The sequence below is a fragment of the Triturus cristatus genome, chromosome 2_2, assembly GCF_964204655.1.
Source record: "Triturus cristatus chromosome 2_2, aTriCri1.1, whole genome shotgun sequence".
Taxonomy (NCBI): Eukaryota; Metazoa; Chordata; class Amphibia; order Caudata; family Salamandridae; genus Triturus; species Triturus cristatus.
In genome coordinates, this window is record NC_140582.1 from 204,819,623 (window position 1) to 204,847,595 (window position 27,973).

At 47.9% G+C, this 27,973-nt stretch overlaps 1 protein-coding gene across 1 annotated transcript in view; it reads left to right on the top strand.

The window, feature by feature from the left end:
- Window positions 1–27,973, top strand: part of IGFBP7 (insulin like growth factor binding protein 7) — a 123,114-nt gene that overhangs the window by 88,152 nt on the left and 6,989 nt on the right. The window contains exon 4 of the mRNA XM_085641183.1: window positions 22,967–23,093. Coding sequence (XP_085497309.1) covers window positions 22,967–23,093 — 127 coding nt within the window. The remainder of the gene's footprint in view (window positions 1–22,966; window positions 23,094–27,973) is intronic.

Here is a 27,973-nt window from a genome sequence, read left to right on the forward strand (position 1 = left end):
ACCTCTTTCTGGAGGACTGTAGTGATTGTCTTCTCCTGATTTTAGGGCTCTGTCAGTTCAACAATAACTATGTGGTGGATGGTGCTTCCCTTTAGCGTCCAAGTCCTAAATAAAGCCATTCCTAATTTGGGAGCATTTTGGGAATAGTTTGATATTTTCTTTTTACGCTCTGGCTATTTGCACTATCTTCAAGGTGTTCCTCTTCCCACAGAAGTTTAGCAAGGGGCTGTGGTGACTCTTCCTGATGGACTACTTGGTCCTGTGAGAGTTGGACAGAGCGCTTCACTTCCTTCCTGTTGGTCAACTTCCTGGCGGATCCAGGATTAGTCTCCTTTGCAGGGCACCTGATGAGCAACTTGTAGGGGTGCTTTCTGTAGCGTCTTGGTGCTGTTAAATGGTAGCGGCACCTTCAGTCGATAACCTTCAAGTATTGCCCGGCGGTAATCGCCTCTTATACCATTCGATAATTAACCAACAAAAGAGGCAGGCGCCGGAGACTGGAAGGCAGGAAACAAAGTTTTATTCCGTCGGAGCAGAACACGTCAGATCGGACAGCAAGGTATCGTCTCGAGGTGCTCTAACCACATCTCTGAGGCCTGGCCTCTTATACACAGGTTTATTGCTTTATTACACGCGATACATTCTTGTTGAGACTTTGATGTACGGAAAGACATCCTTGGAATCCCCACTTCAAGCTTGTTCCCACACATATCTACAGTAGAAGTCCCCACCCCACCCACAGTAGGAGATGGCTATCACACAGCTGGACATTCCGCCAATTCCCGGGGGTGTGTGCGACTGGTCGGGTCTCAGGGGGTGGGGGCCTTGATCTACTGTAATCCCTTTGATGTGAGGTGTTTCCCTTACAGTAGGGGCAATAAACTGCATCCGCAGGGCTAGGTGATGGCCTGGGATCGGTTCGGACAATCGGGTGCAGAGGAAGGGGGTTATCAAAAGGATGTGTGATAATATATGGGATGGAAGGAGGTGTTGGTCAGGCGCGGGATGTGGTTCCATGGCAGGGTCGCGCAGAAGGAGAGGGTTTATGGCCCATGTATGAGAGAGCGGGGGGTGGCCGGCGCGCGGGGGACGTTTGCAGCGCCTGAGGGGCACGCTGGCGATCGGCAATGAGACCATGGTGCCTAAAATGGCTGTCGCACGTTTTCTGCGTGTGGCGCTTGGGGAGAGACAAGATGGCGCAGACAATGTTCAGATACGAACTAAATTTCCACAGTCCTCCCTTTTAACATATCTCGCCAGCTTGTTTAGTTCGGATCTATCCCCATAATACCACGTACTTCTATTTCGTACAGGGCTTTCATTCGTTCTGCTTCAAAGTTCAGAGTCTTAGGGCAGATGTAGTTCGTGAAAAGTGAACATAAAGGTGGCAAGCACTGAATCCCCAGGCAACATCCACATAGAATCACAATCGGCATTAGGATAAACGTAAACAACCTCCACCCCCATTTCTTTATTGAGTCCCAAAACCAATTCCCAAGCGACCATCCTTCTTGTTCCTGATGCACCTCTGAGGAAAGTATGTGGAGGTGTTCGATCGCCTTGTAGACGGAGGGTCAGTTGTCCGGTACGTAGGTACAACAGCTGGACCCAATGATGCGGCATGCTCCTCCACGATCAGCCAGAACCACATCTAGAACGAGGCGGTTCTGGAGAGCCACCAGGCGGACGGCCTGAAGCTCGGCGGTGTTGTTGGTGAGGATGCCAGCCGTAATGTTCATTGTTGTTTCGACTGCCTGGGTTAAGTGCCGGATGGCACGGCTGTTCGCCATTGGACCCCAAAGTGGGACAAGTCCTTTTACTGCATCCATGAACTGTGCTCCGGTGGAGTCGGCTTGCACAATGTCCTTGGCACGTTTCTGCCGGTGGTGGTTTGCTGGAGCCACATATGTTGGAGGAAGGATAAAAGCGATGTAACAGGTGCCTCCCCAGCCTTTCGGAAGCCAGGTGTAGGCCTTAGTACCACAGACGAAGTACATATTTGGGGAGGTAACAAAGGAGGGTGGGTCGACTGAGTCCAATGTTCGGGTGATAAGACAGGAACTGCGGCCCACCGGCTGTGTTCCCAGACCTTCGAGGCACACAAGACCTGTGATGTTGATGACGGACAGAGCCACTGTTAGGGTGGCGGCCGTTCGTTTCCGGAGGTAAGAGAAGGTGGGTCTGGCTGGGTTGTTGAACACCTGCATTTCAACTCGTTCTTTGGCAGGGATGTCCATATGAAAGGAAGTGTTTGATCTTAGAGGACAGAAGGGAGCAGAAGTTTCCAGTTTTGTTCAGCCAGAACCCATGGTAGAAGTGTGACACAGTTTTGCTGGAAGTGGCATTGTCCTTGTAGCTTTCTTGCAGGAGGATTAGCCAAGCGAGGCAGGAGCCATGGACAGAGAAAGGTGAGGGGATGAAAGGGATAGAGTGTCCAGTGGCATGCGGTAGCAATCCACAGATCCAGCAATTAGTGGCATTGGCGGCAAGATTGTGTTGGTGGAGCAACTGCACGAAAGAGTTATTCCAGAACTCCTTGCGTCTTTCTCGCAGTTGGGGAGAAAGCGAGATCAAATGGTGTTCTTTCATGGTGGTAGGTTGAACAGTGGTCAGCAATGTCTTATGAGCGGGTAAGCTCTCTTCCATGATCCAGAAGGTGGCCATGAGGAGAAGGCAAAAGAGAAGGGTAATAAAAAGCGCGATAGTCTTTGAGCTGTGCATCTTGTCAGTCTTTGGGTTTTGATAGTGGATCTTCGGACGTCCGGTTGCTTCCATCACCTTCATGTCGGGCGCTTCCATCATCTTCAAGGGACTCGGTAGCGGGCAGAACCACTGGCTTTGTTTAGTTTCTCTCCTGGAAGCCTTTTGAGGTGATTAGGCTACCGATCTGGGATCTCAACTTAGTTCGTGGTCTGCTTAGCCGAAGTTCCCTCCTTTCGTCGCAGGTTATACCCTTCTTTGGATGGCACAGTGGGGTCGGGATATTTCGTTAACTCAAGTGTCTCTGTATTCTGGTAGCAGCTCAGGGATGGTCGGTCTTTGTCCGGGGGTCCTCCTTGGCCGGTGATGTTGTCGGTTGTCGTCAGGGTCGGTGATACCTTCTTACAGTGATGTGCGTGCAGCCAGTTGCGCTTCCCCTCCACTCGAAGAGCTGTTCGGGTGGTGATCAAGACTTGCAGGGGGCCCGTCCACCGGGGCTCCAGACTCCTTGCACGCTGGAAATTACGCACTAGGACGTAATCTCCGGGTCGGATATCGTGTCCGGGACCCCTGGAAGCGTCGGGAATGGCTTGCAGCACCTGCTGATGGATAACAGACAATGTTTTAGTTAGGTTGTACAAATAGTCAGACATGAGGACGTCCGGGACGTCGCGAATGGATGTCGGTTTTGGTGCAGTCCAAAGGTTCGTGGGCCGCCCGAAGACGACCTCGTAGGGGGTTAAGTGGTGTTTGGTGAGAGTGGAACGCATTGATAGCAATGCTAGCGGGAGGGCGTCTGGCCACTTCAATCCTGTGGTGGCAACTATTTTGGCTATTATGAGCTTCAATGTGGCGTTATGTCGCTCAACCAAGCCTGCAGATTGGGGGTGGAAAACCGCATGGAACTTTTGTTTTACACCCAACCCTTTTAAGATGAGTTGGATAACTTCGGCTACGAAGTGGGGGCCGTTGTCGCTCCATAAAATTCGACAGAGACCGTAACGGGGGAAGAATTCCTTCAGTAGTACTTTTGCGGTAGTCATAGCAGTGTTGTCACGGGTTGGGTAGGCTTCCACCCATTTGCTGAAGGCGCACACAACGACAAGTACGTACTTCAGGCTCTGGCACCTTTCTAACTGGATGTAGTCCATCTGCAGGACCTCAAAGGGATCGTTAGGAACCCCAAACCCTCCCCGGGGTACAGCAGTTCCTTTACCAGGGTTGTGTTGGAGGCATACCAGGCATTGTTGGACCAGACGTTTGGCTGAGTCTGGGATCTTATCGTTGTGCCAAACTTTGGAGATGAGTTCGATCATGGGGGCAGACCCTATGTGTGCGGGGGAGTGTGTCATGATCAGCATGGGAATCAGGAATGAGTCAGGTAGCAACCATTTGTTCGTGTCTTTAGTCTGCCAGCAGCCTTCATCGTCTTTCAATCCTACCCGTGCCCATTCAGTCAATTCGTGTGGTGTGCTGGCTAATTGGATGTCCCTAATCGTTTCCCTGGCATCCTTCCATCTCTCAGTTTGTGACCTGGTCACGTACATACGTGTCGTGGACCTATTCTCGGCTGTGGTTCGGGCAGTAATGTCAGCCAGAGCATTTCCCTGTCCTATAATGTCTGTCACCTTCTTGTGTGCCTGGCATTTGATCACAGCCAGCCGTGCGGGGAGGAGGACTGCTTCGGTCAGGGCAGAGACTAGATCTCCATGTAGGATGGGTGTGCCATGGGAAGTCAGGAATCCCCTCTCCTTCCATAGGAGTCCAAAGTGGTGAACCACCCCGAAGGCGTACTGACTGTCGGTGTAAATGTTTGCGGTTGTCCCTGCTGCTAGGATGCACGCTCGTGTGAGAGCAATCAGCTCAGCCGCCTGTGCGGATCGCTGTGTGATGCGGGCTGTTTCAACAACTGTTCGGGCCGTGGTGACTGCATAGGCAGCTGAGGTGGTGCCGTCGGGGAGCTTGATGCATGAGCCATCTACCCACAGTTCTCCGTCAGGGTCCGGGAAGGCAGTGTCTCGGAGGTCAACCCTACTCTTGGTCTGTTCATCGGTGAGGGTCACGCAGTCATGTATAGGGGACGCATTGGGGTCAGTGTCAGGGAGAGGTAGCAGAGTGGCTGGATTCAGGGTGGTGCATCACTTCAGCGTGATATGGGGTGCAAGCAGAGTCAGCTCGTAACCAGTCAGTCATGCGCTAGTCAGGTGTTGAGTCTTGGTCTGGTTCAGGAGGGTGTCAACTGCATGGTGAGGGGGTTTGAAAGCACGATCCCCTCACTTTGTCGGATAGAGACAGCAGTGGCGGCTACTGCTCGAAGGCAGGCGGGCAAGGCTCTGGCTACAGGGTCGAGAGTGGCAGAGAAGTAGGCGCAAGGGCGTTGCTTGGGACCTATGGACTGTGTTAGAACAGACAATGCGCACCCCTCCCTTTCGTGGGTGAAGAGGGAGAAAGGTTTAGTGTAGTCTGGGGTCCCTAGGACTGGTGCTGAACAAAGGGCATCTCGTAATTCCTTGAAGGAGGATTGGCATTCGGGTGTCCAGGGGAGGGGGAAGGGGACGTCTTTGGCCAACAGGGAAAGCAGAGGTTTTACGATAAGACTGAAGTTTGGCAACCACTGTCGGCAGAAGGAGGTGAGGCCTACCAGGGACCGCACTTGCTTCTGAGTTTTGGGAACGGGGGTTTCTAGGATGGTCTGAATTCGATCAGGAGTAAGCTTCCTCCCCTCTTTGGATAGGAGGTGGCCTAGGTATGTCACTTGGGGTTGGCAGAATTGCAACTTCTTCCTGGAGACCTTGTGACCGTTCTCCGCGAGGAAGTGGAGGAGGTGGATGGTGGCTGTGACTGCGAGTGGAGTGGTGTCGGCCGCCAAAAGAATATCATCGACGTATTGTATTAACACCACTCCATCTGGTAGTTGGACTGCATCTAGTTGTCTTTTGAGGGCTTGGCTATAAATGCTGGGACTCTCAGTGTAGCCTTGGGGTGCCCCACAGAATCTGTACGAACGGGCTTTTAAGGTGAAGCCAAAAAGGTAGCGGCTGTCTGGGTGGATGGGGATGGAAAAGAATGCGTTCTTGAGATCAATAACAGTGAAGGTAGTGGCAGTGGATGGAATCAGGGTGAGGATGGTGGTGATGTCTGAGACTACGGGGTACTGAGGTATGACTACTTTGTTAACTTCTCGTAAGTCAACAATGAAGCGGTATGCTTTCCCATCTCCTTCGCCTTGTTTCTTTACAATGGGTAGGATAGGGCTGTTGCAAACATTACTGACTACTTCTTCTACCACTCCTGTGTCGACTAGGGACTGGATGATTTCCACCAATGCCTTCTCGCCTTCGGGCGATATCCGATACTGTGGCAGCTTTGGGAGCACCGCGTCCGGTCGGACAGTTATGTGTACAGGGTCGATCACCATGCGTCCTACGTCTGAGTCGGTTTTAGCCCACAGGTGTGAGGGTAACGTGTCGAGTAGGGACAAGTCAGCATCGGTTATAGAGAACATACGTCGTGTGAGACAAGGCCTGAACAGATCTGGGTTATCGTGCAGTATAACTCGGACTCCGTCTGGGGAACATCTGATGGTAGCTCGGAAATGTTTTAGTAAATCAAGACCCATAATAGCGTCGGGGGTGTTGGAGGAGAGCAGAAACGTCGTGTCAGTGGTGTTATTTTCCAAGTCAAAGGAGATTGGTGCGGACAAGGGATTAGTGGAGGGCGTTCCATCGAAGCCTATTGAGGTTACGTGTGAGCCAGACAAGGGTGCCCTCGGAATCAGTCGTTTAGATAATGCACTACGTGTCGCTCCGGTATCTACCAAAAATGGAGACTTTGTGCCCAGGACCTTAGCAGTGACGTAAGGACCTTGCTGGTCAACACGGAGTTCGACTGGATCCCTCCCTTGCCCCTGGCGGTCCTATGCGAAGTCATGGGCGTTTTCATAGTCGGACTGCTGACACTGGTTCTGTCGGGGGCGGTCAAAGGTGTTTGGTCTGCCTGGCCTGTCGTTGGTGGTGGCCTTCGTGTACCCTCGTCCCTGTCCTCTATTTCTGGGGCTATTTGCTATGTCTCTTGTGTCCCTATTCTTGTTCATATCCAGAAGGACCGGGCACTGGGATTTCCAGTGTCCAAACCCTTTGCAGAACGCGCACTGATTCTCGTCTAAGTCCCTGCGTCCACCGTAGGGTGTGGGTGCATGGTCTCTAGGGGGTAGTTTTCTAGGAGCAGTCGGTTGGTAATTTCCCTTGGGAGGTTCCCTTCCTATGGTCACCCCTTGCAGCTGTGCGATCATTACCTTTTCTTTCTCTCGGACGCCCTATCGTTCTCATTCTTTTGGTGTTCGTAGTACTGGGCCATCTGGAGGATAGCCGCGGGTTTGGAGGCTGCCCAACTACTCTCGCTGGTCTGTAACTTCTGGGAGACGTCCTGTGACAGACCCTTCACATAATTCTGGACAAAGAGGTGATGTCCGGTTGCAGTGGCCATGTCCTGGCCACTATAATCGGAAAACACTGTTTCGAATCGAGAGAAGTATTCGGACGCATCCTCCTGGGGTTTCTGGCGGCAAGCCGTCACTATCGACCAGTCTACCTTCCTTTCTGGGATTAGGGTCTTCAATTTCTGTACAATCTTGTCTGGGAGTTCCAATATGGCCTTTAGAGGTTTCTGTCCAGGTCCTCGCTGTTTGTCTATGGTATCGAGTTGTGCCCAGGTATATCCGAATGGCTCAGCGTGGTCGACTTTCCGGATTTGCTTCCACACATCCGCCGGCAGACACAACCCGAAGAACAAATCGATATCCGCCAAGGTCATTATAGTTGAACCTAAGGCCGTACCTAGTTCTGTGTAAAAGGCAGTCGGGTTCTTTCTTAAGTCGGGTAGGGTTTTTCTAAAGGTCAAGATGTCTTGTCGGTCCCATGGCTGATAGACCCAGTTATATACAACCCTTCCCTTCGCATCTTGGTGGTTGATGTCGTCGTGTGTTCCCTGATCTCGTGGGGGGACCCAGTAAGGAGCAGCTTCCTTGATGGGCATCATGGTATCAGCTTTTCCTGCCTGGGGTTCAGTCGCTATGGGGGTCTCTGCCTTGGTTGTCTGTCTGTGTTCTTTAAGATGCCGGAAGACTTCGAGTGTACGAGTGAAGAGGTCCGTTACATCGCTCTCTCCCCCCTCCCCAATATCTACCTTCCTATACAAGGTCGCTAAGCCTTCGGGACCTCGATCCTGGTACCTATCCTCATAGGCATTCAGGATGTGATAAAGTCGTACAACAAAGTGTCGTCTGTGGTTGTCGGCATGCGAGTTATACATGTCTGTTACATACTCCTCACTTTCCTTCCGTTCTACTAGTGTTCTTACTACCTTATCGATTTTGGCTGGTTCATCCTTTGTTAGTCGATTCACTCTGGCGGAATCCCTCTTTCTCATCTCAGGGTCATCTAACGTTATTGCTAACATTGTGTTCAGTACAAGTGGCTCGGCCGGCGCGGAGGCCGTGAGGACCGAGGCCCTGGTACTGCTTTCGCTTGCGTTCGGGGGTTGCGGGTGCTGCACTATGGGTTGGGAGGGAGCATATGGAGGGGGCATGTAGATGATCGGGGGATCTAATAGTAATTCGTCATTCACTCGTTGCTTGGAAGGTAACTCAGGGTAGAGCGTAGAGGAGGTCCTAACAGGGCACTGGCCTGATGTTTCAAACTCTTGTTTTAGTTTAGCTTCCTTTCTCTCCTTTATCTCTTCCTCTAACTTTCTAGCGGCAAGGTGAGCTGCCTTACGCAATTCCTTTTCTGCTTTTACTTCTTCCCTCTTTTTTCGTTGTGTTGCTTCTTTGCGCCACATGCCGATACTGTCAAGCATAGTAGGCGTCGTTTTATTACTACGTAGAGCTATTTCTAGCGTTTCTATTTTATGATCATCAAAGGATCCCATCAGTGCCCACTGACTCTCGGGGTCCTTCTTTGTATATTTATGCCATAGTTTGCTATAAGCTACGGCGACTAGTCCATATTTAGTAAACATGTCCTTATTAGGGGTGCCTTCCAGTGGAGCCGGATGGTTCATCTCTAATAAGCGGTCCGGGCATAACCAACTACCAATCAGTGGGGAGAAGATAGGCATGACGGGTTACAACGGGGACAAAAGTCTGCACTGCCTATCTTTTCACTGCTTGCAAAGACTAGATAGAATATCTCTATTCTACGTTATTTGCAAGTAGAGAATACCTCCAAAGAACCAATATCGAACAACCAGTGTTCGGACAATCAATCAATCAAATGGTGAGAAAGAGATAGGCACGACGGGCTACAACGGAGACAAAAGTCTGCGTTACCTACCCTTCACTATTTGCAAAGACTAGACAGAATATTTCTATTCTTCGTTATTTGCAAACAGAGAATATCTCAAAGAACCAATATTCTTCAAAACAATCAATGTTCGGACAATCAATCAGTGGGGAGAAAAAAATAGGCACGACGGGTTACAACGGGGACAAAAGTCTGCGTTACCTACCCTTCACTATCTGCAAAGGAAGAGAGAGTATTTCTACTCTTCCCTGTTTGTAGACAGCGAATATCTCAAAAAGAACAATCAAGTAAGCAATACTAGTATTTTCAATCAATCAATCAATCGTTTCGCAATTCGTCGTGTTACACGACCTTACCCGGACCGCATGGACAGTTTCTCGTCTCCCGCACCCAGCGCCCGATCGTCCTCTACTCTCCGTATTTGCCGCGGCACTCCTGATGGTTCCCAGTCAGGACCGTAGATCACTCGAGAGAGGTCTGTTCGGAACCAGTGAAGTTCGGATGATCGGCTGCCAGACGAGGGTCTATCAGGCAGGAGCTCTTCCCGATCGTTGCAGTCGTTCACTTTGTCGTCAGGACCTCTCCCACTGGATCCACGTGTCGCTGATGGGCCCCACGTTGGGCGCCAATTGTTAAATGGTAGCGGCACCTTCAGTCGATAACCTTCAAGTATTGCCCGGCGGTAATCGCCTCTTATACCATTCGATAATTAACCAACAAAAGAGGCAGGCGCCGGAGACTGGAAGGCAGGAAACAAAGTTTTATTCCGTCGGAGCAGAACACGTCAGATCGGACAGCAAGGTATCGTCTTGAGGTGCTCTAACCACATCTCTGAGGCCTGGCCTCTTATACACAGGTTTATTGCTTTATTACACGTGATACATTCTTGTTGAGACTTTGATGTACGGAAAGACATCCTTGGAATCCCCACTTCAAGCTTGTTCCCACACATATCTACAGTAGAAGTCCCCACCCCACCCACAGTAGGAGATGGCTATCACACAGCTGGACATTCCGCCAATTCCCGGGGGTGTGTGCAACTGGTCGGGTCTCAGGGGGTGGGGGCCTTGATCTACTGTAATCCCTTTGATGTGAGGTGTTTCCCTTACAGTAGGGGCAATAAACTGCATCCGCAGGGCTAAGTGATGGCCTGGGATCGGTTCGGACAATCGGGCGCAGAGGAAGGGGGTTATCAAAAGGATGTGTGACCATGTATGGGATGGAAGGAGGTGTTGGTCAGGCGCGGGATGTGGTTCCATGGCAGGGTCGCGCAGAAGGAGAGGGTTTATGGCCCATGTATGAGAGAGCGGGGGGTGGCCGGCACGCGGGGGACGTTTGCAGCGCCTGAGGAGGACGCTGGCGATCGGCAATGAGACCATGGTGCCTAAAATGGCCGTCGCGCGTTTTCTGCATGTGGCGCTTGGGGAGAGACAAGATGGCGCAGATAATGTTCAGATACAAACTAAATTTCCACAGTGCGGGCTCAGCAGTGCGCTGCGGGAGGTGTGCGGAGCACATGCAAATGAGGCACATACACTAGTGCTAACGTGGATGCGTGACCTGCCCCCGAGCAGGCATGCCCCTGCCTTTTATTGGCCGAACTCTGCCCGCCGACAGATCACGTGGGTGCGACACATCCAGCGGCGGCCGGCAACAACTAGACTGTGGCAGTCATTACATCCCATCCCAACTCAGTCTTTTTTTTCTTCGGTTGGAGGTTGGTTGCTGCACCACCTGACAGGCATAGTCTCTTAGTCGGGAGCTTGGTCTGGGATTCCCTCTTAGTCTGTACCTGGGGTGATCACCCCAGGCAACATCTTTAACCTCCGGTTGCTCAGGGATCATTGTCGCCGGCATGCCTGTACAAGCGGCCAGAGGTTCCGACCCCTGACGTTCCTCGCCGCGTGCCATTGGAGTTGGGGGCGGCATGGTGTCCATCGAGGGCTCCTCTTGCTCTGCCCTGTCATGTCATGTCCCTCGGGACCTTGGGAGCAGTCAGCTTCTTGGCTGGAGTGAGGCTCGGGCACTCTCTTGTGCCAGGAGATGTTCCGTGTCACTCTCTCTCCTACTCTCTCACCACCGTCACCATGGTCCCCTTCACGTTGACCACCGTCCAGTGGCCCAGTTTGTACCTGGTGCGGAATTTGCCTCCTGGTCTCCTGTCTTTCATGGGCACAGATTCTCCCTTTTGTAATTCTCTGGGCGCTGCTCTCCGGGTCTGGCTGGCGGTGAGATTTAGCTTTTTTCTCCGCTTTACGACATCTTCCTGGGCGGTGTCCATCCTGGGCAGACTGGGAGCGTGTCCCGGCAGACTCCATTGAACATTAGCACCCCTGGGTGTGCATCGGGTAGTACTAGGGGAGGTGCTCTTGTACTCTCGGAGGAAGGATTGCAGATGGCGTTCAGGGTCGACATTTTCTGCTACAGCGATCTGTAAGGCTTTGTTAAGGGTCCGCATGAATCTTTCAACCTCCCCGTTGGCCTGAGGCCATTGGGGGGTGATTTGGCGATGCCGTATGCCATGTCTCTGTATTAAGTCCCGGAACTCGCTCCCCTGAAAGGGGGGCCCATTGTCGCTCTTGATCTCCTCCAGGCATCCGAACATGGCAAACGCCTTTTCCAGTACCTTGGCAACTTGGGAGACCGCAGTGGAGCGGACTACCTCTACCAGGGGGTATTTGGAGTGGCTATCGATCATCACCACGATCGTCCGACCATAGGGAAAGCTCCCAAAGTCGATGCTCACCTTCTCCCATGGAGCCTTGCCATGGGCCTCCATCTGTATAGGTGGTGGACTCTCCGCCGCACTTGTCAGCTGGTAGGCTGGGTATCTCTTCACTGTTTCCTCCACCTGAGCCTCCAGCCCCGGAAACCACACCTTTTCTCGCATTCGGGCTTTCATTCTCTCGACTCGTTAGTGTCCTACGTGGGCTAACTGGGTTGCTTGGTGCTGTAGAGAGGATGGTATCACTATCCGGGACCCCCTTAGCAGGATCCCTCCTTGAGTTACGCTCAGCTCATTTCTGATTCTCCAAATTTCAGGAGACAGTCTTTCTCGGGCCCAGCCCAGTCATTGGCAGATTGCAGAAATTGGTGCCAGTGCCCTCCTTGAACGGCTGTCCGTACCTTGGACAGTACAGGGTCTCCTTCTGCCGCTGCGGCGATGTCCTCCAACAGCAAGGCTTTTGGGCATGTTATCGTGGAGAGCATGTTGAGGTTGGCCTCTAATGCATCGACGGCGCCTTCCCTTTGTTTGTCTTGAGGTGCTGGGTGTCTTGAGAGGAAGTCGGCAGGGTTCTTGGCGCCAGGGCTGTATGCCACTTCCATCTCATACTGCTTGAGCCCGCGAGCCCATCGTTCAATCCTTGGGGGTGGGTGTGGTGCAGATCCCTTGAACAGGGGCACCAGGGGTTGAAGGTCGGTGACAACTCTGTATGGTGGCCACAAACGTACAGGTGGAAATGACGGCACGCCCACCTGATGGCCAGGGCCTCCCTCTCAATTTGTGCATAGCGTCTCGCTGTGGGCGAGAGTGCCTTGCTGATGTACGTCTGGGCCTCCACCTACCAGGTTCTTGCTCCTGGGTCAGTACTACCCCTAAGCCTACACGGCTGGCATCAACAATTATCTCCGTTTGTTTGGCTGCAAACGGCGTGGTACCGGTAATCGTCGGGCCGGGTAATGCCGCTGGTAGCCCACGACAATTTGTAGGGGCGGGAGCGTGAGTTCTGCTCCCCTCGTCAGCAGTGTAGCGTCTTCGTGCGAGAGGTGTGCGGAGCGCATGAGAAATTAGGCACAAACACTAGTGCGAACGTGGATGAGGTAACTGCCCCATATCAGGCATGCCCCAGCCTTTTATTGGGTGCGCTCCATCCGCAGACAGAGCGCATGGGTGCGACACATTTGGTGGCGGCTGGCAACAACTAGACTGTGGCAATCATTACACTTTCCATCTCTATCAAACCCTCTTCTGGAGAGGCATTATCCCACTCCGCTAGAAGGGTTTCTGGCTCATTATAATGGGCAAAGCATTGTTTCTCTTTCCCTGCTGTGTGGTTTCAGGTGATACTGGAGTGATGGCCCTTTCTGGGAGGCAGTCCTTTGTCTCACCTGGACTCATGTCTCCATCGTTGTGTGGCTCACTGGTACCCTGTGACACCAGTCACCATCTTTCCTTCGCATAGCGATTGCTTTCTGCAGGTGCTGTCGGATGTGCAGTCTCCAGACTCTGCCATGGTTGCTGCTGCCGGAGCTGCCCCTTCTCAGTGATGGGCCAGTCTTTCAAAGTCGTGGATACATCTTGCTGTATTTGCTTTTGATATGCAGAACTACCAAGTCATACGGTGCCGTGCCACTACCATATGTCACACACTATCGGCTCCCAAAACACCGCCACCCCGTGAAGAGCCGCTATCATGCGGTAGCAGGGAAGCTGAGCTGGAAACCCCTGCCCTGAGAGGGGGACCTGCCAGTGCCTAATTTGTAAAATCATAAGTGCCAGGGCCCTGACCAGGAGGCCACTGCAACTTGCGCCACCCATTGCCCCGTCATCGCCGCCAGTGGCGGTACTAAAACAACTTCTTACCATCTCTCTCACCTGCATGTGCGACAGTCCAGATTATTCCAGGTCCCCTAAGCTAAAGGATGGCTGGGGAGAAAGGTATTAGCATTTTTTAATGTATATTGTATTCATAAACAACCATTTTTCTGCTCATCTGTAACTTAGATGAGCTGCGCCACAATGTGGCAGAATGTCATAAGTGTGGTGATGACAATTAAGTGCCAGTGCCAAGCACCGGAAACCAATTAAGTGCCGGTGCCGAGCACCAGAAACCAGCGGCTCAAATTAAGCCCTGGAGTTCCTACTCGTCTATTGGAGCTCTACGCAGCGGATGTCCATCCAGGGGTGTGACAACACCCGGGGACATTGACTGCAAGCTTTTGTGTTTTTTGGGAGCAGGGTGGTTGGTGGGGTAAGGTGGCAGGAGTGCCTCTCAAGCAGTTATCTGCATGAAGGCCCGCCTCCTCCTCACACAGTGATTTTGTTTTTATGTTGGCAGGTCTGGGCAAGTACAAGCAGAAGACAATCTTGATCTGTTGTATAAAACCTCCTCCAGTAAGGTGATTTAAATTCCTGGACAGGGAATTAATTGCAATTTGAGACAGATGGTTCCCCTCCACCATCCAACATGAATAATTGCCGTATCTGTTTCATGCTTACAAGGCTGCACCCATGGGAGGGATCGTAGTAAGCCTACCCTTATCATATCAAGTGGTTGAACCTTCTGCATTCCTGGCTGAGATTTCTCTGAAAATGGCTCAGGTGGTGGGTTGGTGGACTGGAACACACTGCACATGAGGGCACTTCATGCAACGCAGATAAAGTCATGGCCACCCTTGGGCTATGAAATGGCCATTGATTTCTTTTTTACTGCACAACAACCGATCCTGGATGCATGACGCCAACACATACAAATTATAAATATCATGTACAGTATTCTAGCAGTTCTATCGGCTCTGGCATCTCAAGGGCATGTGCACGATGCCCTCAAACAACTGGTTGGCCTACTCATGGCCATGGCTGATCCCAAGCCTCCCAGCAGAGGAAGTTTGGATAATGTGAGAAATCCTAGGATGGAAATGAAAGTAAACGCCATCAGATGGTCAATCTTCACCTCAAGCCAGACCCAAATTCACATCTAGATTAGCTGAACAACGTTTTAAATTGAAACAAGCCGACATATTTTTGTCTATCATCTGGTTTATGGTCTTTCCTACCACCGTGAATGTAGTTTACCGGTGAGCATGTAAACCCCACCCTCCCCTCCTCAACCTCTGCCCTGACATTCTGCTATTTTGGATCTGGTGCACCAACAATAACATTAACTCCATGCTCTCAGACAAGGTATATCCCATCCAGTGGCTCACAAAATGATGGGGCCCTCCCTGCAGAATGTAATGAAGGGACCTCGGAGTCTCCTATATCTTAGAGATATTCATTGGCCTTCAGCTGAATTGGGACCCTCTGGAAGGTTTGAGGGCCCACTGGATGGTTGGGGGCCGTCCTGCGCCACAGAGGCCTGTCTTATGCCTCTGATCTCATTTAGTGGTAAGAGTGTTGTAATCGTTATTACCAGTCGACCTCCCATGGCAACTTGTGTATGATATTTTGTCTGCTCGCTCATCTTCAAATGGTCTTCAGTCTGAATGGTGTAATTTTTTTATTGTTTAAACCCATATTTCTAATGATTTACCTAATCTAGACTAATTGTGTAATGTATACCTTTGAATTGGTGCCTCATATTAAAGCAGCTAGCCTGTGAATGACATTAGAATACATCTCAAAGCCTCAGTTATCATCAAACAAAGGAGCACTCTAGAATGCTTCTGATTGGCTATAGTTAGAGATATAGAACTGGGTAAAGAGCTCTTTTTTTCTCTGCACTAGATGGGCCATTTAAAAGAAGAGCAATAGTGTTTATAGTTTTATATAGTGTCGACTGCTTTAGATTACTTAACATAGAAACAGATCAAGAGAAACATTTAGAATCAGTTAAATGTCTAGGTGAAACCAATTATGAGAAGGCAGAGAAAAGAGAGAGTTTTCTAGATATATTAACACTTACAAGTAAAGCTTATAATAAAGTTAGGGGGAGATTTACTAAGATTTTGCGCCATGATTGCATCACAAAAGTGATGCAAAATGGCGTTTTTTTTCTCCCAATTAACTTTCCTTCGCTAAACTTGTTTAGCGCTGGAAATGATGTAAAAGTAATGCGAAGCAGTGTATCTGTATGAATAATTGAGTGGGTGTGTGCATAACTGTATGGGTAAGTAAACGTCTGTGTGATTGACTATAAGTGAGTGAGTAGCTGTGTGAGTAGCTCTGTAAGTCACTAACTGTGAGTAAGTCTGTGTATAAGTGGCTGTATGGGTAACTGAGTGGATGTGTAGAGCTATGAATCAGTGAGTGGGTGTGAAAATACTGGTATGAGTGTGTCAATGGTTTTAAGAATGTAAGTGTAGAAGTTGGAGTGGGTGTATGAAAGGTTATATTGCGGTGAGAGTGGGTGCGTCAGAGATTCTGTGGATAATGTCATCAGTGATGTCATTTGAGATTTCATCAGTGATGTCATGAGTGGGGCGCGAGTTATAGTTAGCTCAGCTAACTATAACTGCTGAATTATTCTGGTTTTGTACAAGTGAAATGTCAGCCTAACTATAACATCCCTGTAACCTTTGTTATTTTCAGTGAATATCAAAGGTTTAAAAAAAATCCTATTTCCTAACTATAACAGCCCTGTAACCTTTGGTCTGGTAAGGGGATGGAGCTTCTGACCAGCTCTCAGAAATACCACTGAGTAGGACTTATAGAGAGTAACAGGAGGGCTTCCTGGTCCCCAATGTCCTTTAGCATCCAAGACAACTTTATTTCCCAACCAGTAGTATACCAGGAGACGTGTTTGCAGAGTGGTGCAGAAATGGGGTGTGGCCTGCGAAGACCTCTTAGCAAACTAACTCTGTGGAACATGCTAAAGTTAACAAAAGGGATACTTGGCCCCCAAATACCCTCAATAGCCAAGGAGACTTCATCTCCCAACTAGTACTATGCCAGGAGCCGCATATGCAGAGGGATGAGCTCAGTGTACCTAGCAACCCAGTGGAACCAGTAGGCCACAAGTTCACAGCACATTCTAGAAGGAACATGCTACTCCAAATTCCAAATGAGATACAGCAGGTGTGGTTTACTCCACAGATTCAAAAACATATCAATGTCTGTATTACATTTCCTTTTTTTAAACAGCCATTAATAAGACTTCTTCCTGAGCCATTCAACACACTACCTAATTTTATTCACTTTCATGCTGACAGCAACCAATGAAATATATATATATATATGGGGTTTTTTTTTAAACACCTCTAGAGACGCAGCTCTACCAAGGTATATCCACGGATGCACGCACCAACAGAAATGCTGTGGTTGGCATCCAAGACTTCAACCAGGAAATGGTGGCAGCCATATTGGGACTCTGACTCGGCTAAGTCCCAAAAAAAACACAAGGGGGCAGGGTATGAATACCCTGACTCCCTAGATCTGGTGGTGGGGTCCCACAGAGACCCCACCTGGGGCCAAAAATGTTTTTTTTTTTTATTGCAACAAATTAGCGGAGAATCCGTGGCAAAATAGAAAACAAACAAATGCAGCCTCGTGCGTTTGTGTGTTTTGTTGTTTTTTACGCCATTCCACAGATGTCCCAGGGGTGCGCAATTTTGGCCCTGGAGACCCGTCCACTGACTGATTTTAAGAAGGGGTAGCCGGGACAATTTCGTCTCTAGAGACCCATCTCCCGGCCTTTTAAAAACAAGTGGGGGGTCATGCGGCCCCCCCTCCTGGGCAAGTTTGGTCCCGGGGAACCCATCCCCCTGGGCCCACTCAATCAAAAAACGGTGAGAGGGGCATGCCGTGCCCCTCCCCGGGCTGAGTTCGACCCCAGGGACCCCGTCCCCTGGGGCCTGGTCATATATAGAATGGGGAAGGGGGCACGCGGCCCCCTCCCAGGGCTGATTCTGGCCCCGGGGACCTCATACCCCTGGAGGCCCACTGCAACTACAAAAGAAAGGGGGGCCATGAGGCTCTCCTCCCCGAGCCATTAATGGCCCTGGGGACACTATCAGCCAGGGCTGACTCATATGCTATGTCCCAGGATGCCTACCCTCAGGACATAGCGGTTTTCATGCCCGCACTGGAGCGGGCAGGGAAGCCTGTGTTTGCTCTCGTTTGGTGAGAGCAATTTTAAAACTCCCACCAAGTGGGATCAAACACAGTCTGCTCCCAGCGGGTGGGAGCATGAAAAATGGTCCTGCCCGCTGGAAGTGGGCTTTTCATCTGTTTTCCTGCCCGCACTACAGCGGGCAGGGAAATAGATAAAAAGATTGCTCTTGCCCGCAGAGAGCAGCATTTTTAGCTATTCTCTGCACACGGGAGCAATGTCGGCTTCTGCTGGAGGTGGGGAGCTGACTGGGGCCGCATGACTCCCACCACAGCCCCCAACCAGGGAGAGAAGATAGAGAGAAGCAACTGAGGAAGTTGGAAGCCAGATACATATTGAAAATGGACACAAGAGAACCCCACAGGCTCAATATTGATCAGGACATTTACATTTGTGAAGCTGCCAGTTAGACCTTTTTTAAAGAATTTTTAATATTTAGAGAGTGTTCTACTTTACTGTATTTTATTGTTTAAATTTCAGGAGTATGGCCGTGGAGAAGAATATAGACAGTATAAAATAAAAATGAGACGCAGTTTAAATTTGAAGATAATGGAAAAAGTTACAGGATAAATGGTGTTAGCCCATTTTGGCATTGAATTACACGGAGACAATATTCAATTTGACAAGGGCTGTTCATTAGAGGGAGAATAGTATATTGGCACTTCAGCAATAATTTTTTAAGTTCTAGATGCATTGTGAAGTTTGTATATATTGACATTTTTGCAACAGAAATATAATTTTAAACTTTTCATTACTTATTTTGGAACAAGATAATCGTGTTGGTGATTCCCCTCTAGGGCACAATGTGAATAACACCAAGCAGCCTTGTAAATAACACACATTTTCCTGTAAATGTTTGCCATTGAAAACATATGTTGCATAAACACAGTGATATGAATGTTATGAAAATGAATTTGTTTACCACTCTAAGATAGCGCAGTACTGGTGAAGTAGTAATTAGTCTATTGTTTATATTTCTGTAAACAGTACAAATTAAAAGAGAGAAAGTAATGCGAAAAAGACGAAGGTCACCGAAACACATTGATGCGCTTTGTATAGACACATTGAAATTGCCTGAATAAATGCAATAATCAAAGTCAAAAAGTTCTTTATTTCGGCCTAACAAGGCCATAAAAGCACAATTAAGAAACATATATGACGCAGTTCAAACAATTCGAGTTCTCCATTATTGAAGGACATACACATTAAAATGTTAATCATAAATTCCTAAAATATTTATAAAATAATAAATATTTAAAAATACACATTTGTGGCACATAAGATATAATAAAATCAAATTTGTAAGGCAACCAATCACAATGGGGGAGTAGGGTGATTTGATAGGGCTAGCCCTGTCTTTAAAACAGCTTGGAGTACACACCACATTGAAAACAAATAGCAGGAGACTGAATACGCAATAGGCATACTAATATATTTTAAAATCCTGAAAGCCTGTGCGCAGTGAGATGTTCCGAGCTTTCTGCACAACTGCAGTAACCAACGGTGCCTCGCTTTCTTATATGCCGGGCAGAAGAATAATACATGTAGGTCCGTCTCCGGTATGTTGTTACATGTCGGGCAGCCCTTGGTAAGACTGCCCCCCCCCCCCACTTATTTGTAAAGGCACATAAGGGAACATAAGGGAAGTGTACCGTGCCTAAACTGCAGATATAACTTTTTAGCAAGGGTTGGTTGTATGTCATCAATGACAGGTTCTAACCTATATTGCAGTTTTACTTCTAAGAAGGATGTTGTCAGTGTGCCAGTCACGGAACTGCAATAATACTTAACTGTACTGTATATATATCATGCATGGCAAAGGCTGTGTGGTATAAGCATGCTTATTAAAGATTGCATAGTAAAGGATGTTTCTCAATCTATGACCTCGTTACAGGAGTAAATGGCATGCTGGGACATCAAATATAGTAAATGAGGACTTCTACCCTCTTCTCTAGATATTTCATCCCTTGCAGGTGATATGTTCTGTACTTTATGCCTCTCCTTTTTCTGGGATAGGTGTCTTATATACCTTTATAATGAAAATAAATTTTAAAAAAAAGTTAAGACAGCCCACTCAAACAAAGTAACCTTATTGGGCCTGATTCACAAAGGTAAACTTACACATTTGTGTAGTTTATGATTGTTTGCGGTTCAGAAACGTAGTTTACAAGTAGTATCTTAACGACAGCGAAGTCTCCGCACATAAAAAGATAGGAAAATCCTATCTTGTGTGCGAAGACTGCAATTTTAAAGATACTACTCGTAAAATACCTTCGTCAACAGCAAACAATTGTAAACTTACTCAAAAGTATAAGTTTACCTTTGGTAATCACCCCTATAGAATTCTTCCAGTGCTATTAATCAAAAAAAAAATCTCTTCTTTAGATCAAAACGTGCTTCCTTCTATGTAATCAAATAGTCTTGGCCTGTCTTTGCAATAATAATAAAAAAAAGCATTAGTAAAGCCTCTCCCGTAATTCATCTGTAGTCATAACAAACAGGATATAATTTTAAATCTGGTCAACTCAGTTCTGGTCAAGTGCACATAACCTTAAGCCACAGGCTTTAATGTTTAATTAAATTCTCCAGATGCCACAAAGCAGGACACTCCTGTTTCCCACAGGAGGCGTTCCGTTAACAAACCTTCCATTCCCAACGCATTTCAACAATATTTGTGAATGCAGCACTGTGTCACGGTGTGCTTTTTATTTATTTAGCAGTTTTCTATCCCATTACACGGCTACATTGTTGGACGTCATCGTGTACAAATGTTAACTCGAATCTGTATGTGTTCCACCTAAGACACCAGGGCCTCGCCTTTGCGTCGTGGCGCTACACTCAGCATTGCACTAAAATGCAATTTTCTGTGCCCGTGCTGCCGATGAAAACCGCAACAAAATGAGTTGTAATTAAAGTGTGATTCTTAACTACTTTTTCTGTGAATCATGGTTTCCTCACAGAAAGATGGAGCAACTAAAGTAGGAACAGAATTAATAAGAGTTGTGCCCAGTTGAATGTTTGACTTGATACTTACGCAATAAACACCAAAGTGATGGAAGGAAATCAGTCTGTGACCGGCAATCACTTAGGGCCACATCTGAGTCCATCCTTTTCTACCCACTGTGCCACTACAGATGAGCACAGTCATGGGCAAATCATTCCTGGCCCTACTCCAGTACATGCAGCCCAAACTGCCAGGCCAGAAACACAAGCAACCCCAGGCCGGGTTTCAGCCTATTTAATCCTAGTCAGTAATATGCAGCTTGTGGCACAGCAAGAACAAGACCCATGTCTGGACATTCCATTTACACTCAGGGCATTTACTGCAGTAAACAGCAAAGTGGTGGCAGCAAAGCTTGATTTAATCTCACCCCCTGGTGGTAGCTCGTGACACACTGGAGTCCATCCCAGGAACTGGTACATGTTGCAATATTATAACATGTGGCCTATCGGAAGCTACTCCAGAGTGGCATTAGTCCTGAGCGCAGTCGTAGAGTTTCGCAAGTGACCATAAAACTCTGCTGCGCTACATGGAGTTCCGCAAGCGTCGGAGTGCATTACGTTGCACCGTTTGCGAGGATTTTTAGCACTCTGTGTTTGTCCTACGCTGTAAAGTTAGCATGAACAGCACCATGCACAGCACAAGAGGGCGCTGCTACTTTCTGCCGCTCGAGTAGATGTTCTACTCAAGCGGCAGCTTCCACAACGCAAATGGAAGGTTTGTCAACACGAGCAGTAGCGACCATCCGCGACCACCCGTGTTGATAAATCTTGCCGGGAGGTCAGTGGCGGCTCCTCCTCCTGCTATTTCAGCAGTGCAAAAAATAAAAATAAAAGAATAATAGGCTGGTATAATCATTTTATTTTTCTGTGTGGGAGTCGGGGCAGGCTGGGCTCTGTGACCCCAGAGCGCGTGAGGGGTGGTTTGCAGTCCTATAATTGTACATGACGGTTTGGCCGGCCAAACCATCATGCACACTTGGCATGTTCTTCATTGGGCTGTGTTGCACAGCTCCATGGAGTACATGCCCAGCCTCCCCGGGCACTGGCTGAGCGTCCATAGAGGACGCTCAGACCAATCCCGAAGCTGCTCTTGGAGCATCGTGATTGGCTGGGAGAGTCTGGAAGTTTGGGTGCTTCCAGCACAGCAGACAGATGAGAGGCGTGCGGCAGAGAAGGTAAGTTTATTAAAATTTTTAATCCACTCTCAGCCCCAACCGCCTCCGTTCCGAGGCAGCCACTTCTTGGGGGGGGGGGGGGGGGGGGGGGGGTTCTGGAGTAAGATTTTCCTTGCTCGCACTCGCCAACTTAATGCTGGCGAGCACGAGTGAGGAAAAATCTCTGTTCCGCTGAGTTTTTCAGAACGCCATGCGCTACGTGGAGCATGGAGAAGGAAACCACTGCAGGAGGAGTTTCACGCCTAGGCGGCCTGTAATGCGATGCTATAAAACTCAATATGTATTGCATAGTACAACACAGCATGACATCACAGCACAACTGAGAAAAGCAAATAATAGTTAGAACACTTGAATAAATCTCAGTCATTGGTAATTACTCTGGGCCACATTCCAGTCCAGCGTTTTTTTGCTCACTTCTCCACTATAGACCGGTACCAGATAGGGTTACCACCTTTCACAAAGAGCAATACCAGCCATTGAATCACATATTCATATTGTAAAAGGTCCAGGAGTGGAGACTTGAATACGATTTTATGTCCAATATGTTGTATTATTGTTTAGCATCGCAGTTCAGCTTTTAATTACTTCAATTAGCTTTTAGGTATAATTAGGAAATACAATTGAAGTGATTGCTTCAACTATTTGCTGTATTGATCTACGTCCTCTGCTGGCCTAGACAGAAAAATGCGGGCTATGCTGGCAAAATTCTACCAACGTTAAAGCAGATCAGACTTGGTCCTGCTCCAAAAGAAACACACCAGCCTCACCTTCCAGGCCACGTCCCCTCAGAAGAGCAACTATATACAGGTGTTGGCTTTGTTCGGCCACAGCACACAAGGGACTACATCTGGGCATAGGACTCTTGTAGACAGCATAAAGTGATTCACAGTAATGCCTAAATAGATCTGAACCGCTGGTAATTACATCTACAGACAGTTTTATTTTTGGTTTTTACTTCATGCATGATACTTGTTCCAACTGATGAAAGGATAATTGCTCTTGTCTCTTTGTTTAGATATCTCCTTTAACCAAAGAAGATGCTGGGGAGTATGAGTGCCATGCACAGAATTCCAGAGGCGAGGCAGCTGCTTCAGCAAAAATTATTGTTGCTAGCCACCTGCAGGAAATTCCACTGAAACCAGGTGAGTAATCCATCAAAGAAATCTGGATTTTAAAGGAGGAGCTTATGGGCGCTCACAAATTGTTTAACTTTACAGGTTCAAGGGTACATGTCCTTCAAGTGGAGCCTGACATCTTTTCTGCTTCCGGTCTCCAAGCCCATTCTATTTCATCAATGCAGTGCTGCTGGCTCCACTGACCAATCTCTAGCCCTGTTGCATTATCAATGTTAGTATGCTTGACACTAAAGATGTGCCTGTAGAGGTTAAAGTTGCACCAGTCTCTTCCACAAATGGATTTATGCCACCAGCGGTCCATTTAACCTCTGTTGCACCTCACCACACTTTTCTGATAATCTTGTTTACATTTGTAGATTTTTTTTTATTATTCTTTGTCCTGTTACCTTTATCCACACCACACTACACTTTCCCTCTTCCCTACTATGTCACTACTGCACGTCTAGAAACAATATACCTAAAATGGTTATCTTATGGTTTCGGCATCTTTGCTGTGTTCTTATTCGTTTGGACCTTTGCTCAACTAAAGCCCTTATTTCTTCTCTTGACTTTTCCAAATACCATCCTTTGTCATCCGCCGGCTGCTACGGGCTAAAAATTTCAATATCCCCTGCCAGCAAAATACAAATAAGAGGCATTACAAATTCTCTTTATTGCAAAAGAATTATTTGGCGTCTATAGTCCCATGGTCCTACAGTTGGATTTGCTCCATAGAGGCCATCACTGGAAAGGTGAGAATCTCTCCTTCCCAATGACGCAGGTCTGGATTGTTTTGCCTGCAGGGGTAATGCACAAAAACAATTGTGCAGCTCTTAACTGAATGGTTCAAAATCTTTGCGATAAGAAAATTGTTTAGATGGTTGAGCGAGGATATTCCATGGTATTCAGGCCTCCTACCAGGAGGAATCACCCACCAGATTCGCATGGAACGGTTTGGAAGAGCAGTGATATTTACAGAGAAAGAGGCAATACTTTCTACTAATAAGTTTATTGTGCTCGTTTTGGTCCACATGACAAGATATTGTTCTGTTTTTCATTACACGTGGCCCTCTGGGCCAAAAAAAGACAAGTCGCAGAGATTTTGTGGATCATAATTCCATGCAGTTAATGACGACAACTTTTGGATTGAATTTGCAGTGCTTGTGGTCCCCCAAACTTCATCCCAAAAGCCTTTAGTGGTTTTATCCAGTGTGTTGAGATGGGTCTTGCTTTTAAGACTCACTTGGCTTTAGCACAATATGTGTAGGGTTCTCGTAAGGATTTCTACACTGGCCGCATTCTCTCAAACATACCAGACAGCCACTATGACCAGTGAGCATCACAAGCATCACAGATTGCCCACAATAAATTCATAATTTATCTGGTTTCAACGGATCCGATTGAATATGGTCCCATTAAGAAGTGGAAATACAAGTTTCTCAAAATCTCCAAGTTGGTTTCCTCCATCAAAAGTGCACTATATCCGCTGTCAAGTCTTTGTTTCAAAGAATATGTGCATCTTCAACCACACCGTATGCATATTTACTATAGGTTTGTACTGGAACTCACGCAATGCTGCACAAACAGTAATGATGAAAAACGTGTGCAAAATGAAAGTTAACCCTCACACTGCACCCAAACCTATTTGAGCCAACTCCTCTTAATATATGCAAGGGGGCATGTCTATGGCAAGATAGCACAATAACCATAGGTTTCGGAAGTTTGTCTAAATGTTGAAAATTGAACAGGCAGGTGCAACCAGAGTTCAAATTCTAGGTTAGAAACTACTGGCTCAACTTTGCACCATAGCGCAAGGCTGAGCGTCATGCAGAACAACCAGATTTAGCATGAGCAGTGCAGATGACATCATTAGCAGGCGGATCTTATTAAATTCTGGTGCTGCATTGCATCCAGTGCTTAATTTGAGCCGGCAGTTTCTGGTGCCCGGCACCAGCACTTTGCCAACACAGGCTCTTTTATGAAGAGCACAACAGCTGCTGCTTAATAATTGAATATACATTAAAATCACAAATGCCTGCCACCCAAAGTTATAAGAACAACATGGGCGGCATGTACTAGTCATTTTAATGTATATTCAAAGTCTTAATCTTCACACTTGTATGGATCTGATAGCTAGTAGTGGTAGTACTGTCATTGGCAGCACTAATGGGAGCAATAGGTGGTGCGAGCTGCAGTGGCACCCTGACAAGAGCCCTGGCACTTATTCTCCCCCCCCCCCACACACAAATTAAGCACTGATTTTATCCCGTCCTTTTTGTAATGCAGTCCTGCAATTTATCACCAGCGCGTCTTTGCCTGAAAGACACTAAATCTGGGTCATAGTTTACAGATCGCACCTTTTGTCATGGTTTTTTTCTCTCCTAGAAATACACCAAGGTCTGATCCCAATTGTATTTAATTAAGGAATGTCCAACTGAAACTCAGAATTAACTCCAGCAAAAATGGAAGTTTAGTTACTAATTGATTGAACAAATGAACCATCGGATGATGCAAAACAAACTCAGTCTAAACCCGGTTAATACTTAATTCCTGATACTCTTACACTCTAAATGGAAGGCTGGTTTGGCATTCCTCAGTCCTCAAAGAATATCAACCTAATACGGCCAGAACAGCCAAATTATTGGGGGTTCTTGATGATAGGAAGATATGCCTAGACGGTCATATCAAACAAGATACTTATATTCATTAACATTCTTTTTTGGTAGACTATCTAGTCAAAGATTCCTCACCCTCTAAATATTTCCCAGGCATCAGGCGGGATCCGGAAACATTTCAGCAGGACCTCAGCGCACAGTCAGGTGGCGCTTTGTGGCTCCGTACTTACACCGATCTGCTCTGGAAATTAACTTGCGGAGTCTATATAGGTGCCACCCCTGCACGCTGTCAGCTGCTTTTGAGGCTGTCCACGCTCCCTGATGCACAATCCAGAGATCAACTTGGTTTTGACCAGTGTGCAGAATCCTAAACTTGGGATAGTAATAATGGACAGAATTTAATCACAGAACATTCTGTGAGGAACCGGTGGCTAGATATAGTTATATCAAAAAGAGTGTTACCAAAAGGTAAGTAGCTTGTTCTGCTGCTCAAGACTTCTAGCCGTAGATTCCTCACATTTTGAATAGATTCCAAAGCAGTACCTATTTGGAGGCAGGTCTGTGAATGGATTTAAACCAGAAAGTGCTGCAGGACCAAGAGGGCAGAACGTCTCTCATCGAATCCGACTGTCCAGACAATAGTGCTCTGGGAACGTATGGAAGGACGCTCATGGACTCCGCATGCTAACAGTGGTAGCAGCTTTGGCCCGGTAAGAATGAGCGCACAGTCCTTCATGAGCCTGCTTTTTAGCCTGCGCAGAGCAGATATTAATGCAGTGCATGACCCAGCGGGAGATGGTTCTCTTCTGCACTGCCTTGCCTTTTTCTGCTCCAGAAAACCCCACAAAAAGCTGATCAACCATCTGGTGTTTTTGGTGTGATCAATGTAAAACTAGAGCACTCTTTGGGGATACAAGAGCTGGGGCCTCTCCTCCTTAGATGGGTGAGGTAGAGCATAAAACGACAACAGGGTGATAGTTTGACTGATATGCAAGTGTCACAAGTATTTATGGAAATAGTGCTGGCGTCTGCAGAACCAAATTGGTCTAGGAAGAAGGGAGTGTAAGGTGAATTGACACAAAGAGCCTGAATCTTACTCATATATCATGCCAAAGTGATGGCTACAAGGAACACGGTCTTAATGAAGAGCAGTAAGGTCCAGCTGAGAAGCAGTTCAAATGGAGTGCACATCAGATAAGTAAGGACCAGATTAAGGTCAGATTGGGGCATTACAAAGGGAGAAGGGGGAAACAGATGTTATGACCCTTTCAAAAATTATATCCCAACTGGTAATTTAACATTGAGGTCTGATCTGGCAATCGTAAGAAGGCCAACAAATAACGCTTAACCGTGCCCAAAGCAAAGCCCTGCCAGGCAAGAGACAAACAAAACAGACAACTTAGCTTGGAGAGGGTCAATCTGGCATGTGTTGCAACAAACCACAAATTTGTCCCAACGTCAGGCGTGTACAGGTTTTGTCGAGGGACATCTGGCTGCGGAGATGACATCGATCACCTCAGAGGAAGGTAAAAGGTGTTCAACTGTCGCCACTTAATTTCCAAACGTGAAGGTGGAGAGTGCAAAGGCCCAGGAGCAGAACCCTGTCCTGTTGCTGTGACAGCAGGTCCTCCCAGAGGGCCTATCTGTTCTGAGGACATATGCTCAGGCCCAGGAGTTCTAGATACCATACGCTCCATGCTCAATCAGGAGCCAAGGATAACTTGGCCCAGCTGGTCCTGACTTTCTTGAGAACTCAGGGCAGGAGTGATATCTGTAGAGGCATACAGGAGTCCAATGTTCCACTCAAGACCACATTTCCAAGCAAGAGACACCTTGCAAACACCAAAGTGCAGCAGCGATGACATTGTGTGTTCTCGGCAGATGTGAATTGATCAAATCAGGTTCTCCCCATTTAAAGAAGACATTTCGTGCCACCTCTGGATGCAATTGCCACTCGTGATCAGTGAGGCATCAACGGCTGAGTTTGTCAGCCCTTAGTGGTCCAGCCAGGTCGAGCATTGCAGGGGCTCCTGGCACAGGGTCCACGACTCCAACCCACCCTGTTTGTTGCCGTACATGACAGTAGCATTTGTCTGTGAGCTTCCCCTTGATGGATGGATGACATATGATCCTCTGCTCCAGAAGGTGTATATGGAACCTTAACTCCGCCGGAGATCAGAGGCCTCTGATTTCCACCTCTCACTAATGGCAATCTCAACCAGAAGCAATTAATTGGTCACCACGGTTATCTCTGGGTGGAGAAGAGGCAGGGGTTTGCCACTGACCAAACCA